This window comes from Eubalaena glacialis, chromosome 12, assembly GCF_028564815.1.
Source record: "Eubalaena glacialis isolate mEubGla1 chromosome 12, mEubGla1.1.hap2.+ XY, whole genome shotgun sequence".
NCBI classification, from domain to species: Eukaryota; Metazoa; Chordata; class Mammalia; order Artiodactyla; family Balaenidae; genus Eubalaena; species Eubalaena glacialis.
Genome location: NC_083727.1, coordinates 54,870,687 through 54,888,716, shown reverse-complemented (window position 1 = coordinate 54,888,716; position 18,030 = coordinate 54,870,687). Strand labels below are relative to the sequence as shown.

The following is an 18,030-nucleotide window of genomic DNA, read 5'->3' as shown; positions in this document are numbered from 1 at the left end:
AAGCCGTAGCCTTCTTATTGCTTATTGTTTTCATGTTATGTCTTTTCCATCCTGTAGTTTTTTTTAAGTGTCTTTGTATTAAGGTGGTTCTTTTGTAAATAGCACATAGTCAGATCTTTCCTTTTTATCCGTTCTATCAATCTTTGTGTTTTAGTTGGAGAACTAAAACGTATTTATTTATATGCTTTGATTTAGATCTACCACTTTGCTGTTTTTTGTTTATCCCGCTGGTTTTGGTTTTTTTGGTACCTATTTTCTTCCATTTCTGCCTTCTTCTGTCCTAGTATGATATTTTTAAAGTTCCATTTTAAATTATCCGTTGGCTTTTTAATTATACCTTTTTGTATTATTTTTAGGGGTTGCCCTAAGGCTTGCATTCTCAAAGAGGATATCATAAGAATGTGAAAATTGGTTTTAGGGGTAAGGGCAAAAACCATCCTAGATATTATAGTAATTTGTGGCCCTGTAAAGAGCCACAGTACATAAGTAAATATTCAGTATATCAGTGTTATTAAAGTTTCATGGGGGAGGCAAGTAAGAAAAAAAGTCTCCTTATGAGGGGATGATGAAAAACAGGTTGAGAAATACTTGTCTCGGTTTACAGTGTACATCCTTAAACTTTCAATAATATACATAGACTTAATATCCTACCACACTTTGAGTAAAATCACATATGTTTCTTAAAAAATCATTTTTATTTCCATGACATCTTAAGTTATGCCCTTTAAGACTGCTTTATTTTTTTAAAGCAGTTTTCGGTTCACAGCAAAACTGAGATAAAAGTACAGAAATTTTCCATATACCTGGTGCTCCTACATATGCACAGCCTCACCCATTATCAACGTTTCCTGCCAGAGTGGTACATTTGTTACAATTGTTGAACCTACAGTGACACATCATAATCACCCAAAGTCCATAATTTACCTTAGGATTCACTCTTGGTGTTACATGTTCTGTGGGTTTGGTCAAATGAATAAGGATATGTATCATTGTTATAGTATCATACAGAGTATTTTTCACTGCTCTAAAAATCCTCTGTGTTCTACCTATTCATCGGCCGCCCTTCCCCAGACCCCTGGAAAACACTGATCTTTTTACTGTTTCCATAGTTTTACCTTTTCCACAATGTTATGTAATTGGAATCAGACAGTATGTAGCCTCTTCAGATTGGTTTCTTTCACTTAATAATATGCATTTAAGGTTCCTCCATGTCTTTTCATGGCTTGATAGCCCATTTCTTTTCAGTGATGAATAACATTCCGTTGTCCGGATGTACCTCAGTTTATTTATCCATTCACCTACCGAAGGACATCTTGGTTGCTTCCAAGTTTTGACAGTTATGAGTAAAGCCGCTCTAAACATCTGTATGCAGGTTTTTGTGTGGACGTAAGTTTTCAGCTTCTCTGAGTAAATACCAAGGAGTGACATGCAATTGCTGGATTGTATGGTAGGAGTATGTTTAGTATTGTTAAGTAATTGCCAAAACTGTCTTCCAAAGTGATTACACAGTTTTGCATTCCCACCAGCAATGAATGAGTTCCTGTTGCTAAATATCCTTGGCAGCATTTGGTGTTGTCAGTGTTCCAGATTTTGACCATTTTAATAGGTGTATAATCATATTTCATTTTAATTTACATTTTCCTGATGACATATGATATGGAGCATCTTTTCATATGTTTTTTTGCCATCGTTATGTCTTCTTCTAGTGAGATGTTTGTTTAGATCGTTGGCCCATTTTTTAATCAGGTTGTTCATTTTCTTATTGTTGAGTCTTAAGAGTTCTTTGTATATTTGAATAACAGTCCTTTATCAAATGTGCCTTTTGCACATATTTTTCTCAGTCTATGACTTATCTTCTCATATTCTTGACATTGTCTTCTGCAGAGCAGAAGTATTTAATTTTAATGAAGTCCAGGTTATCAGTTATTTTTTCATGGGTCATGCCTTTGGTGTTGTATTTGAAAAGTCTTCATCATTCCTAAGGTCATTAGGTTTTCTGTGGTATCTTCTGGGAGTTTTATAGTTTTGTGTTTTAAATTTAAGTCTATGATTCATGTTGAATTAATTTTTGTGAAAGGTATAGGACTGTGTAGAATTTTTTTTTTTTTTTGGCATGTGAATGTCCAGTTGGTCCAGCGCCATTTGTTAAGAAGTGTTTTTTTATATGTATATATAATTATATCTAAATATATAATATATACTTAATCTAAATATGTACTATAATATATAATATAATAATTATTAATATATAAAAGAAATGTAGAATTCCTTCAGTTTGATGAAACATGAATATCATTGAAGGTTAGATTCAATTGGGATATTTAAAAATTTTTTAATTTAGCCATCATGTATTAAGTACCTCTAATTTTCAAAGGGACACAATAAAAATAAGATGTCCAACAATAAAAGGGTCGAATACTTACAATTCAATGTATCAGCTAAGAAGTTTTACAGAAAATTTTTAATAAGAGTTAAGCAAAACAATTAAGGGGTAAAAGATGAGCATGAGTTGGGTAGGGAGGTCTGCCAGAGGCCTACAGCTTCAAGATTCTAAACCTAATGTTGAGACCTTGGTGTTGAGGGACAATTGAAATATTCTGGAGAATGTTACACTAGGCATCATGGTATACAAGGGCTTTTGGTGTCAAATGATCTGGCTTTGAGTCCTGGCTCTACCATTCATCAGATTTGACCTCTCAGTGTCCTCATCTAAAAGAGACAAAGTCACACTACTTTGTCCTTCCTTCCTCCCGCCCTCTTTCCTTTGCTCCCCACCATGCTGATTCTCTTCCTCTGCCTTCAGTATATAGTGAGCACCCGCTGTGTTTCAGGGATGGTTTTAGGTGTGGGGATGTAAATGAAAAATTACAGTACTCCTTTTTAGGAAGTTTGTAGCCTTATAGGAAAACAGACATATGATAATGCAGTATGGTAGGTGTTATAATGGTGAAGTGTGCCATATATAATTAAAAAGAAGTACCTATATTTGCTCAAGAATGTCATGAAAGAGTTTGAAGATGAGATCGTGTTTAAACTGAAACTCAGTAATGTGCAGACATTTGCCAAGTGGGTGTCAGGGATAAGGGTAGGTTGGATCAAATGAAAGCATTCAGACAGTGCCTGTGTTTTTTTTTCCCATTATGGTTTATTATAAGATACTGAATATAGTTCCCTGTGCTGTACAGTAGGACCTTGTTGTTTATCTATTTTATATATAGCAATTTGTATCTGCTAATCCCAAACTCCTAATTTATCCCTCCCTGAACCCCTTTCCCCTTTGGTAACCATCAGTTTGTTTTCTATGTCTGTGAGTCTGTTTCTGTTTCATAGATAGGTTCATTTGTGTCATATTTTAGATTGTACATATAAGTGATATATGGTATTTATCTTTGTCTGACATACTTCACTTAGTATGATAATCTCTTAATCTCTAGGTCCATCCATGTTGCTGCAAATGGCATTATTTCATTCTTTTTTATGGTTGAGTAGTATTCCATATATATACCATATCTTATTTATCCATTCATTTAGGTTGCTTCCATGTCTTGGCTATAATAAATAGTGCTGCTATGAACGTAGCAGGTGCATATCTTTTCAAATTAAAGTTTTCTCCAGATATACACCCAAGAGTGGGATTGCTGGGTCATATGGCAACTCTATTTTTAGTTTTTTAAGGAACCTCCATACTGTTTTCCATAGTGGCTACACCAATTTACAGTCCCACCAACAGTGTAGGAGGGTTCCCTTTTCTCCACACCCTCTCCAGTGTTTATTATTTGTAGACTTTTTAATGATGGCCATTCTGACTGCTGTGAGGTGGTACCTCATGGTAGTTTTGATTTGCACTTCTCTAATAATTAGTAATGTTGAGTATCTTTTCATGTGCCTATTGGCCATCTGTATGTCTTCTTTGGAGAAATGTCTCTTTAGGTCTTCTGCCCATTTTTTGATTGGGTTTTTTGTTTTTTTGTTATAGAGTCGTATGAGCTATTCGTATATTTGGGAAATTTAAGCCCTTGTTGGTTGCATTGTTTGCAAATATTTTTTCCCAGTCTGTAGGTTGTCTTTTCATTTTGTTTATGGTTTCCTTTGCTGTGCAAAAGCTAATAAGTTTGATTAGATCCCATTTGTTTATTTTTGCTTTTATTTTTATTGCCTTGGGAGACTGACCTAAGAAAACATTGGTATGATTTATGTCAGAGAATGTTTTGCCCATGTCCTCTTCTAGGAGTTTTATGGTGTCGTGTCTTATATTTAAGCCTTTAAGCCATTTTGAGTTTATTTTTGTGTATGGTGTGAGGGTGTGTTCTAACTTCATTGATTTACATTGGCTGTCCAGCTCTCCCAACACCAGTTGCTGAAGAGACTGTCTTTTCTCCATTGTATATTCTTGCCTCCTATGTCGAAGATTAATTGACCATAGGTGTGTGGGTTTATTTCTGGGTTCTCTGTTCTGTTCCATTGATCCATATGTCTGTTTTTGTGCCAGTACCATGCTGTTTTACTGTAGTGCAGACAGTGCCTGTTTTTAATAGGTTCTTGAACCTGTTTGTTTTCTCTTACCTCTCTCCCGTACGCAGACCTGGATACTTAACAAAAAATACTATAAACCATTTATTGAGCTGCTATTCAGTCTGCTAAGCACTGTTCTAGGCATTTTATATTAATTATTTAGAATCTAGCAATAACTGTAGTAGACATTTTTTATTCCTTGAAGATATTATTATCCCCAGTAGATGGATAAGGAAACTGGAGCACAGGGTTTTTTAACGTCTCTGGTCATGCAGTTTGAGGTTGTAAGTAGTAGGATTAGGATTCAAACCAGTATTCAAATCCAACTTTAATCCCTGCCTGCTTTCCATTATGTCACTTTAAATACCATTCCAGCAGTTTTGCCAGTTTTAGTGTACCCTTCTCAGTTTTGAAGTACAGGCCAGATGAAGGGACTTAGTTAGGATTTACTTCAATATCAAGAAAAGTATAAAAATCTCATTATTTTTAATCCTATTTATGTGAAATTTAGTAATTTGACTGGGGCTAAACTGGATTTTATCTATTTACATAAAGCTCAGTAAACATTGACTTCTACCAGGCCACCATATTTCTTTTAGCTTCTATTTTCTTAAGGGATTTGAGTTAAGTAAGAACTAAAATCTTGAGAACGCGTAAAGGGAAATTTCAGCATTGACTAAAAAATAGTTACTCGTTCGTTTCGATCTCTGTCTACATAGACAGAGTGAAGTCATAGAATTAAAAATACAAATTTTAAGAAAGGATAGAGACTTGTGTTCTATAACAGAAAGAAAAGAAGGAGACCCACCCAACTGTAAGCAATTTGTCCATCGTTGTGTAACACATTAGTTGTTGGAGCCAAGACTAAGTCCCAGACCTCGTAATACTTAGTCCAGTGATATTTTTGTTGTGTTCTTATACGTACCTCAGGCTTAATGATTCCTGGGGTATCTTGACATGTAGATCAAAAGCATATATTTCTTGGGGACTTCCCTGGTGGCGCATTGGTTAAGAATCCACCTGCCAATGCAGGGGACACGGGTTCGAGCCCTGGTCCGGGAAGATCCCACATGCTGTGGAGCCACTAAACCTGTGTGCCACAATTACTGAGCCTGCGCTCTAGAGCCCACGAGCCACAGCTGCTGAGCCCGCATGCCACAACTACTGAAGCCTGCGTGCCTAGAGCCTGTGCTCCGCAACAAGAGAAGCCACCGCAATGAGAAGCCTGCTCACCGCAATGAAGAGTAGCCCCTGCTTGCTACAACTAGAGAAAGCCCGTGTGCAGCAACGAAGACCCAACGCAGCCAAAAATAAGTAAATAAATAAATAAATTTATTTTTTAAAAAAAGCATATAGTCCTTAAGAGTCTTAACCGTTATTCATGCATATTATGTAATATCTCTGCTGCATATTGTGTAATAATTAACTGCCCTTCACTCATTGTATATTTTTCCACTGATACCTTAGAAAAAAATAGTCTTTGCCTCAGAAAAATATATTAAAATATTGAAAAGAAGCAGAATATATTTGAATTTTCAGCTCTTTAGCCTCCTAATGTTATCTGATACTCCAGAATTTTTTTTTCTAACATGTCTGTATCACCCAGCTTTATTGGACTGAAATTCTTCTACAACTTAATTTTAATTATATTCTTATTATTCTGCCTAACAATGAAGTGAATCACTTAAGTCTATTGTTATCATTAGAGTAAGTCAACTATCAAGAAGGTATCAAACAAAAATAAACAAATGGGACCTAATGAAACTTAAAAGCTTTTGCATAGCAAAGGAAACCATAAACAAGACAAAATGACAACCCTCAGAATGGGAGAAAATATTTGCAAACGAAGCAACTGACAAAGGATTAATCTCCAAAATATACAAGCAGCTCATGCAGCTCAATATCAGAAAAACAAACAACCCAATCCAAAAATGGGCAGAAGACCTAAGAAGACATTTCTCCAAAGAGGATATACAGATTGCCAACAAACACATTAAAGGATGCTCAACATCACTAATCATTAGAGAAATGCAAATCAAAACTACAATGAGGTATCACCTCACACCGGTCAGAATAGCCATCATCAAAAAATCTACAAACAATAAGTGTGGAGAAAAGGGAACCCTCTTGTACCGTTGGTGGGAATGTAAATTGATACAGCCACTATGGAGAACAATATGGAGGTTCCTTAAAAAACTAAAAATAGAACTACCATATGACCCAATACTGGGCATATACCCTGAGAAAATCATAATTCAAAAAGAGACATGTACCACAGTGTTCATTGCAGCACTATTTACAGTAGCCAGGACATGGAAGCAACCTAAGTGTCCATCGACAGATGAATGGATAAAGAAGATGTGGCACATGTATACAATGAAATATTACTCAGCCATAAAAAGAAACAAAATTGAGTTATTTGTAGTGAGGTGGATGGACCTAGAGACTGTCATATAGAGTGAAGTAAGTCATAAAGAGAAAAACAAATACCGTATGCTAACACATATATATGGAATCTAAAAAAGAAAAAGGTTCTGAAGAACCTAGGGGTAGGATAGGAATAAAGACGCAGATGTAGAGAATGGACTTGAGGACACGGGGAGGGGGAAGGGTAAGCTGGGACGAAGTGAGAGAATGGCATGGACATATATACACTACCAAATGTAAAATAGATGGCTAGTGGGAAGCAGCCACATAGCACAGGGAGATCAGCTCGACCAGCTGGGTGCTTTGTGACCACCTAGAGGGGTGGGATAGGGAGGGTGGGAGGGAGACGCAAGAGGGAGGAGTTATGGGGATATATGTATATGTATAGCTGATTCACTTTGTTATACAGCAGAAACTAACACACCATTGTAAAGCAATTATACTCCAATAAAGATGTTAAAAAAAAAAAAAAGGTATCAATTGGCCTGTTCAAGGAGTGGTGGTTAAAAAAAATGCCAGATTTTGATTTTTAGAGTTGTCTTCCAGCCGACAGTGTTAGATAATCTCTTCTGTGATGAAGCACTTGGAGCAGTCTTGCAAAGATGTTTGTACAACATCAGTATCCATTTACCAATAAAGTGTTCCATGGGGCAAGTAATAACTTATAGCAGGTGATATGTATGGCTCAGAATGTATTTTGCAAAACCAGTTCCTCCTTTCATTTTTAGTTTATTTGTAACCATCTCTTGCTAAGACTATGACAGTTACCTTGTAACAGGCATCCCCTGTAACAGACATACAATCCTCATGTCTCCACACATCCATGGTATTGCCAAAAAAGTGATATTTTTTTAAAACACAGATTTGATCTTGCAACTTATGAAAGCAAAACGTGTCAGTAGGTGTTTATTTTATACAGAATAAAATGCTTAGGATGTCAATAAATAATTTCCATTTTCTGGCTCTGACTTGCATTTTCCAGTCTCATTTATGGTCACCCTCTTCACACTAATATACTTAAAGTAAGCTTCTTCCCTTCCCCAAATATCTGCTAAGTATCCTGCTGTACAAGCATAAGGTTAAACCATTAGCTCAGTTTGGATTACTGTTTTCACTCTCCACTGAAATCTCACTCTTCATGCAAGGAGAAATGTACCTCATGTGTAAAAGCTTCCGTAATATGTATTCCATAAAATATGCTTCACCCAGTATAGGCCTCTCCTTGGCATTCCCTTTAGCTCTGGGAAATTTTCTCATACTATTCATTTAATAATTTATCTCCTCCATCTTCTGTATTTTCTTTCCCAGGACCTCTAATCCAAGGTTTGGGTATATTTCATTTGAGGAGATCCGTTTATCCTATGTGCTGAGAGATTTTCTAACCTTTTATTTCCAACTCAATTTTTTTTTAATTCTCTGAGAGTATTGTTAAAATTCTGATTGTTTTTGTTCTTGTTTTATTGATATTATATTGTCTCAAATATCTGTGGAGATATTAATTAGGTGGTGGATAAAATTTCTTTTGTTCCCTCGTTTTTCTTGGCTTTTCTTCATTATGCTGCGTGTTTTGTGATTCTTGGTTGACCCTTCAGATATATGAATGAGGGGTAAGAATGAGGGATAGGAATGATTTAAGGTTGAGTGGGTAGGGAGACAGCTCTTGCACCTGTGGCTTCCTAATTGTCAGAATGAATAGAGGTTTGTGTGTAGGATCCAATTTTTCACAAGTTGTCTAGATACTTCCTTCAATCTCTTAAGAGAAGGGCCTCACATTATTTGCATTGGGGTATTGTTTGCCTGTTTTCACATGTGTAGGTGGGAATAGGGGTGGGAAAATGAAACGGGCATCTAGTCCATATACAAACTTTCCATTAATCCTTCTGTTTTCGTTGTACATGTAGTGTCTCAGCACAGTCTCTCTGAGTTCTGTTAGGAATGCTGGTTCCTACTTCTGCAGCTCCTTTTATTAGTTTTCCTAGGGTATGGCTCCTTCAACTCAGTTGACCAGTCATCAGTCTTCCTAACTTCCAGAAATTTCTTTAAGTCTGCTTTCTCTTGATGGCACCCCTCTTATTCTCTTCCTTATTGTGAATTTATTTCTTTTTATTATTTTATTGTAGTTTTGATGCCTTTTAAAGAGTAACATGAGACATGTTTATTCAGCCTGCCATCTTAAATTGGAAGTCAGCTTATGTTTCCTAGAGAAGAAAATATACTCTTACTTCTAAGGAGAATCAAGTATAAAACTGTAGCAACACTTTATTGCTTTCCCAATCTAGTTGGAGAGAAAAAACATGTGCCAAAAGAGATAAGTAATCTCATTACTAATTGGAACCTTGGGTAGAATACTTGGCAAATAAAGTTTAGTATTTGGACCACTGTCGTTTGACTCCATGTTCCTGTCATTCTTTGAAAGTCATTTAAAAATGATTGGGAGGTGGGACTTCCCTGGCAGTCCAGTGGTTAAGACTCTGAGCTCCCACTGCAGGGAGCGCAGGTTCGATCCCTGGACGGGGAGCTAAGATCCCACATGCTGCGTGGTGCAGCCAAAATAAATAAATTAATTAATTAAATGATGGAGGATTTATGAGAACAAGGTTCTCCTCTTTAAAAAAATGATTGGGAGGAGGAAAAGGAATATAGCAAGGAAATTGAGAGTCAGTATTTTTATAATTCTGAAATAAATTTTTAACGAAATGAATTTTAAATTTTGGAATAAAGGGAAGTGGGAGAAAGGGGAACCTTATTTGGTTGGAGGAAGAGGAACACAAATTAAAGGTGTTAGATGAGTTAACTTAACATGTGCACATTCAAAATTGGCCTGTCCCCTTTGTAAGTGCCTGATATCTTAGCAGGCATGTCAGCAGCTTCTAAATGCTTCTACAATCATTTGGTCATTCCTTTGTTCATTTATTCATTCAATAATTGTGAGTCTTTCCTGTAGAAGATAAACGTCTATTTTGTCCAAACAAATGTTGCAGATGACAGTGTAAGCCCAAACACCAAATGTCTCGCCTTATGAAAGTCTTACACGTAGATTGAGCAAAAATCTACATAAATCTGCATTCTTGGTTCTCATAGGCAGAACATCATGAATTGTGAGGCATATCAACGAGAGTGATTAGACAATATTGGAAGAAGGAAGAACAAGAAAAATAGATCCATATTAACTTCTGAATGTAGTCAGAGAATAACGTTATTACCATGAACCGTTATAATCCTATCAGCATTTTATTCCAAAGGTATCATGCACAGTGTCACCTTGACACTAAAAGTAGAAGTTATTTTATGTAGCAGAAGTAGGAGCTGGGAAATTTGACTTGGCATGAGCAATTCACTTAACCCCTTAGAGTTCAGTCCACCTTTTTTTTTCAAGTGAGAGTTGGACTAAATAATGATTAATGATCTTACTGATGCTAAATCTATGATTCTTTTAAGTACTTATTGAATGATAGTTGTTTGCAGGCATTAGGCTAAGTCCTTTGGGAAATACTAAGATATATATCACAGTCCCTGACCTTCAGGAGAAGAGAAATCCAAAAGAGCAAATAAAAGTAAGGCATACACAAATATCTGCATTACACAGCAGTGTATTATAAAAACTATATAGAAGAATCAATTAAGTGGAAGAGGAGAGAATTTCCAACTTGGGCAATTGAGGATGATTGCAAAAAGGATCATATGAATTATGCCTTGAATCTTGAGTAAGATTTTGATAGACAGCTATGACTAAGAGAATAATGCATCCCCACCAGCCTAAGTTGGAGTACAGAGATGAGAAAACATGAAATGTGCTTAGGGAAGTACAAGTCAGCCAGCTTTATTCGAGTAATGGGAAAGGAAGTGGAAAATATACCTAGAGGTAACATTATGAGTGGTCTTACCTACAATTTAAGGGAAGTATTGTAGATTTTTGAGACAGGAGACCAACAGGCTAAGATATATTCAGCGAAGATATGCAGGTGTGGAAGATGCTAAGGAGTAGGGAGGAGACTTGTTGCTGAAATAGTAATGAAGAAACTATTACACTCATCCAGGTAGGAGGTAGTTAGGACCAGAAGTAGGGCAGTGGCAATCCAATGAAATGGTTGGGGCAGATGAAAGTAAGAATGAGCATGATTCAATAAATGGTTGCGTAAAACTAAGGATTGAAACCAGTATGACTGGAAAAATGGAGGCACCTTTAATAAAAATTGCCAAGGCAAGGGGAGAAGTTGATTTTTGTGAAGAAATAAAATAAGCTAATTCCCCACCTTTAACAAATCTTTCCCACTTATGTAGCAGCAATTTTGGTGTAATAGCAAAGATAGAGTATTCTCTGCGAATTCTTGTCCTTTTCTTGCAAAGCCATTATAGTTTCTTACGGATATTATTATTATTATTGTCAATTATTGTGAATCTAAATTGCCTTATGTACTCATTTGGGGAAGGAGGGGAGTATATGATAGAATGGGGGGAAAAAGTATTCTTTCAGAATATCGTGAAGAATAGCCAGAAGTTAGTTAAGAGCAGAATTTTACTTTAGATTCGGAAATGCAGTTCACTTACAAATGATACCTACCAAAAATTGTAATAATGGAAAATGAAATCAAATTAAGTGTACCAATACACTAGGAACTATGAGGAAATAGGTGACAGAATTTTGATTATAGAAACAAAGCATGAACATATGATAGCTCTAATTAAAACTGCTATCCCTCCCTTCTCTTAACTGCAGTAGTTGACCCTATGCGCCACTTCATCTGATTTGATAACCTGCACTTTTTAGAGTGGGGAGTAAGAAAGGAAATGAAAGCAAAGGACTGTTTATAATTAGTGAGGAGAGAGCTTAGGAGAAAAAAATAGAAGATTTGGAAATATTATATAAAGCTTTAAAAACAATAATTTAAAAAAATTTTTACAGCATGTAGGCAGTTGTGATTTTTTTTTCTTCTAATTCCTACACAGCATCAGAGAGCAGAAAAGGTGCTGCCAAATTACACTTCCACGTGCAGGCTTTCTCAGTGTCAGACGACCTGCACTAGAAACTGGTTAAAACCCCTGTTTTCATGTGCCGTATTACTTTCATAATGAAGAGTCTCCTTTTGCATTGAAATTTGAAGTGTTGTTTTTATCTTTTCCATGTAATTATTTGGTTATATGTAATTATTTACCTGCCTTTAGAGTCATGGACTTGGGAAGGGTGGAGATTTTTCTGGTCCAGCATTTCCCTAAGTATGTTAGTCATCTGTAGTTATAAAAAAAGGTCTCTGGGATCAATTAGGTTGGGAAATTCCTGAGTTAAACACAGTTAAACAAGATTTTTATTTCAGTGGAGGTTGGGGAGGGTATGAAATCTCAGAGACTTTAATATGCTAATATGATCCAACTAAGAAGAAACTAGGTGTAGCAATTCACAAACTTATTTGACCACCAGATCCTTTTTTATGGAATCTTTTTCAGGACCATTGTTCCTCTGAACACATGAGGGGAAACTCAAATTCCTTAATTTTACAGATTAAACAGAAAAGAGAGAAATGACTCATTCAAAGTTGCATGCCTGTTTTCTTGAAGAACTGGACTTGAACCAGGGTCTCCTACCTACTGTATTCAGATTTGCTTCCTTTTGCCCCCAAATTCAGAAAAGTCTTGAAGAACTACATGGTACTCAAAATTAGATCTGTAAGATGTACACAAGGGGATTTGAAGAAATAAATAAAATTAGAATGATTTACTTATTTTAATATAGTTTGAATTGGCAGATTGATGAAGAGTTAGATTGAAAGAGCCAATTATTTGTAACCAAAGTTACACTTTTCCAATCAGGAAACTTTTTTTTTTTTTTTTGGTAAAAACCAAGTATCTTTCAAATTACAAAAAGCTCAAACAGCACAATAATGTGTGTATCCAAAAGCTTCCCCACTTTCCCAAAAAAGGACTAGAGAAAAATGACTGTTCATGATTTGCTGTCGATTGTTCCAGACCCCATTGCTACATAAGTAAACATGTATCTTTTAAACACTTCTCTACATAGATGGTGTTATGGTAGACACACTGTTCTTTACCCTTACTTTTTTTACTCATCAGTATTACATGTTTATCCTCCCCACATTAATACATATAGATCTTTTAATGGCTCAATAGTGTTACATTATATACCTCTACTATCATTTATTTCATCAGTTTCCCATTGATGGACCTTAGGGTAGCTGTAATTTTCTACCAGGCAGCAGTGCCGTAGTGAATTTTGATATAGGTTTTTGTGTGTGATGGGGGTGGAGGGACCTTTGTGTGAGTATGTCTATAGGAGAGTCCTTGAAGTGGATTTGCTGGGTCAGAAAATACACACATTAAAATTTTTGTAAGTATTGCCAAATTCCTTTAAAAACAGTATTAGTTTATTCTCCCACTGCCAGCATTACAACAGGAAACTTTTAAATGGTGTGCCTTTCACTGAACTTAAAAAAAAAGATTTTATACTTAGCAGTGAATAATTGGGGATATCTTGCTGTGTGAATCTTAAAATCACAGAGATAATTTATAAAACATTAATAATCATGATCTCTCTTTCTCTCTCCCTCCCTCCCCTGCTCTTCTCAGAGCAAATTATTCATGGAAGGATTTAGAAGCCTAAAAGAAGGAGAACCAGTGGAGTTCACATTTAAAAAATCTTCCAAAGGCCTTGAATCAATACGGGTAACAGGACCTGGTGGGAGCCCCTGCTTAGGAAGTGAAAGAAGACCCAAAGGGAAGACACTACAAAAAAGAAAACCAAAGGGAGACAGGTAATCATTTTACCTTGTTAGCCTGTGAGTTTATTGTATTTGGAAAAGATTTCTAAAATTTTAATTTATATTTTATTATGTTATTAAATCTAGCCATAATAAAATAAAATGCAACCACTGAGTAATTGAATCGAATTTATCAGAAATGTAGGCTATCTTGCAACTTGAACTCTCTGCAGAATATACTTAACTGAGCCTTCAGCATTGCGCACTAGACAGTCTCCCAACCATTATTTCTGCCACACTGTTCAGAGACCACAAATGGGAAGTTGAAGTTCCCAACAGACAAAGGTGCCCCTCTGTACATCTTAACACCTCACCTGTTTTTTCAAATGAAAATACGTTTATTATTTTGTCTGTTTTGAAAAGATAACTCACTACAGAAAATTCAAATATAAAAAAATCACTGGAAATGTTAACTACAGGTGGGAATCATAATATATATGCAGTATTTTTGAAACTTGCATTTTTTTTCACTTAGAAGTATATGGTGGAACGTTCCATGTTAGTCTTCAGCACCTGCATAAATTCCCACTGTGTGAATGTACCAAAATTTAAACAAGGCTATGTTAAATTAATTTAATTGTTAAATTTAGGCTATTTCCAATATTTTAAATTTATCAATAGCACCATAGTAAGAATCCTTATATGTACATTTTTAAAAAAATTGTCTGATTATATCATAAGGGATAAATACCTAGTGCTGAAAAAATCTGGATCAAAAACTATGCACTTTAAAAATTTTGATATCTATTTCCAAACTGCGCTTCAGAAATGGTTAGGGCCAATGTACAACCCCTTTAAAATTGAGACTACTCATTGAATAATGTCATCTTTTAAATCTTTTCCAATTACATAGGTTAAGAAATGCAGCTTACTTTTTTTCTTTGGATCCTTTGACTAAGGTTAAATATATTTTTATATGTTAATTTTCATTTTTATTTTTTTCTTCTGTGAATTGAATGTGTCTTTGTCCTTTGCTTATTTTTCCACTGAGATGTTCATTTGCTATTGTTTATTTCTAACTTCTCTCTTTAGAAAAAAAATCTCAGTTTTCCTCTTTCCTATGCTGGGAAAAACTCAGTTCTTCCATATTATGTTTCTCTCCTGTGTGTCTCCATTACTTTTACACAGACTGCTTCACTTCTGGTCACCAAATTTGTGGAGGTTTTTCCCCACACCAAGCAATTCTCCACAATGCCAGCTGGGTGTCCTACAATTTAACTCAATTCTGGCACTGTCTACCTGGAGATAATGTCGGGTCCCATAGGTTAAGGGCTCAGTCCCACAAGACTGTCCCACCACATTTCAGATGCCAGTTGCAAGTAACCCAGGTTACCTGCAACTTCTGTCTGAGTTGGCTACAAATCAGAGGTTTCCACGACCCTCTCCTCAGGTTTGTTTAATTTGCTAGAGCAGCTCACAGAACTCAGGGAAATGCTTACATTTACCAGTTTATCAAGGTTATGATAACAGCAAATAAAGGATACAGATGAACAGCCAGATAAACAGATACATAGAGTGAGGTCTTGAGGGTCCCGAGCATAGGAGCTTCTGTTCCCAGGGGGTTGGAGTGCTTCACCCTCCCAGTGTGGATATGTTCGCCAACCTGGAAGCCCTCTGCATTTTGTACTTTGGGGATTTTACAGAGGCTTCATCACATAGGCTTGATTTTCAACCCCTTTCCCTTCTCAAGAAAACTGGGGGTGGGGCTGAAAATTCCAAGCTTCTAATCATAGCTTGGTCTTTCCAGTGATCAGCCCTCACTCAGGAGCCATCCAGGAGCCCACCCAGTGTCAACTCATTAGAACAGAAGACCCTCCTATCACCCAGGAAATTACAAGGGTTTCAGGAGCCCTGTATCAGGAACAAAGGTCAAAGACTGATATTAGAAAAAGAGGTGCCTCTAGTGTTCTTATCACTTAGGAAATTACAAGGGTTTTAGGAGCTCTGTGCCAGGAACCAGGGGCAGAGAACAAATATATTTCCTGTTATCTCACATTCTCTTTGTATATTTACCATGTTAATCTTTTGTCTCAAATATATAGGAAGTATCTTTTTCAGCTTATGAAATATATGCGTGCGCACACACACACACACACACACACAATGGACTATTACTCAGCCATAAAAAAGAATGGAATCTTGCCATTTGTGGCAACGTGGATGGACCTTGATGGCATTACTCTAAGTAAAATACTATACAGATGCTATACATCTGTAATATATTTTAAAACTTTAAACAGTTTCCACAAAGGTGTGAGGTAACATCTCGTGGTGGTTTTGATTTGCACATGTCTGATGATTAGCAATGGTGAGTCTGTATGTCTTCTTTGGAAAAATGTCTAGTCAGGTATTTTGCTCATTTTTAATGGGGTTGTTTGGTTTGTTTGTTTGTTTTGATATTGAGTTGTATGAGCTATTTATATATTTTGGATATTGACACCTCAATCATATCATTTGCAAATATTTTCTCCCATTCAGTAGGTTGTCTTTTCATTTGTCAATGGTATCCTTTGTTGTGCAAAAGCTTTTAAGTTTAATTAGGTCCCATTTGTTTATTTTTGCTTTTGTTTCCTTTACCTTAGGGGAGAGATCCAAAAAAATATTGCTAGAGTTAATGTCAAAGGGTGTGCTCCCTATGTTTTCTTCTAGGAGTTTTATGGCTTCCAGTCTTACATTTAGGTCTTTAATGCATTTTGAGTTTATTTTTGTATATGATATGAGAAAATGTTCTAATTTCATTGTTTTACATGTTGCTGTCCAGTTTTCCCAGCACCTCTTACTGAAGAGACTGTCTTGCCCCCATTGTGTATTTTTGCCTACTTTGTCATAGATTAATGGACCATGGGGGGTTTATTTCTGGACTTTCTATCCTGTTCCATTGATCTAGGTGTCTGTTTTTGTGCCAGTACCATGCTCTTTTGATGGTAGGTTTGTAGTATAGTCTGAAGTCAGGGAGCATGATTCCTCTAGTTCAATTCTTCTTTCTCAAGATTGTTTTGGTTATTCAGGGTCTTTTGTGTTTCCATACAGATTTTAAAATTATTTGTTCTAGTTCTGTGAAAAATGCCATTGGCATTTTGATAGAGATTGCATTGAATCTGTAGATTGTCTTGGGTACTATGGTCATTTTAACAATATTAATTCTTCCAATCCATGAACATGGTATATCTTTCTGTTTATGTCCTCTTCAGTTTCTTTCATCAGTGTCTTATAGTTTTCTGATTACAGATCTTTTACCTCCTTAGTTAGATTTATGCTTAGGTACTTTCTTCTTTTTGATGTGATTGTAAATGGCCTCTGCCCATTTTTTTTTTTTTTTTTTTAATTATTTATTTATTTATTTATTTATTTATGGCTGTGTTGGGTCTTCGTTTCTGTGCGAGGGCTTTCTCCAGTTGCGGCAAGTGGGGGCCGCTCTTCATCGCGGTGCGCGGGCCTCTCACTATCGCGGCCTGTCTTGTTGCGGAGCACAGGCTCCAGACGCGCAGGCTCAGCAATTGTGGCTCACGGGCCTAGTTGCTCCGCGGCATGTGGGATCTTCCCAGACCAGGGCTCGAACTCGTGTCCCCTGCATTGGCAGGCAGATTCTCAACCACTGCGCCACCAGGGAAGCCCCCATCTGCCCATTTTTAAATTGGATTGCTTGTTTGCTTTTGACTGGTATGAATCCTTTATATTCTTTGGATATTAACCCCTTATCAGATAGATGATTTGCAAATATTTTCTCCCACTCTATAGGTTGCCTTTTTTGTTAATTGTTTCCTTTGCTGTGCAGAAGCTTTTTAGTTTGATACAGTTCCATTTGTTTTTTGCTTTTGTTTTTGCCTTTGTTGCCTTTGCTTTTGGCGTCAAATATAAGAAATCACTGACAAGACCGTTGTCAAAGAGCTTAAGGCTTATATTTCCTACTAGGAGTTTTATATTTCAGGTCTTATGTTCAAGTTTTCAATCTGTTTTGAATTGGTTTTCCTGTATGGTGTAAGGTAGTAGTGCAGTTTCAGTCCTTTGCATGTGGCTCTCCAGTTTTCCCAACACCATTTATTGAAGAGACTATCCTTTCTGCATTGTATATTTGTGGTTCCTTTGTTGTAAATTAATTGACCACATATGTGTGGGTTTATTTCTTAGCTCTCTGTTTTGTTCCATAATCTATGTTTCTGTTTTTATGACAAATGCTTGAGTACTGCTTGAGTACTATTGCTTTGTAATGCAGTTTGAAATCAGGGAGTGTGACACCTCCAGATTTTTGTACTTTCTCAAGATTGTTTTGGCTATTCTGGGTCTTTTGTGGTTCCATACAAATTTTAAGGTTGTTTGTACT

General features: G+C 36.3%; 1 protein-coding gene across 2 annotated transcripts in view; it reads left to right on the top strand.

The window, feature by feature from the left end:
• The window catches only part of LIN28B (lin-28 homolog B), a 123,063-nt gene that overhangs the window by 59,574 nt on the left and 45,459 nt on the right, over nucleotides 1-18,030 (top strand). For both annotated transcript variants that reach the window (XM_061207410.1, XM_061207411.1), the window contains exon 3: nucleotides 13,519-13,703. In XM_061207410.1, the coding sequence (XP_061063393.1) occupies nucleotides 13,519-13,703 (185 nt within the window). The remainder of the gene's footprint in view (nucleotides 1-13,518; nucleotides 13,704-18,030) is intronic.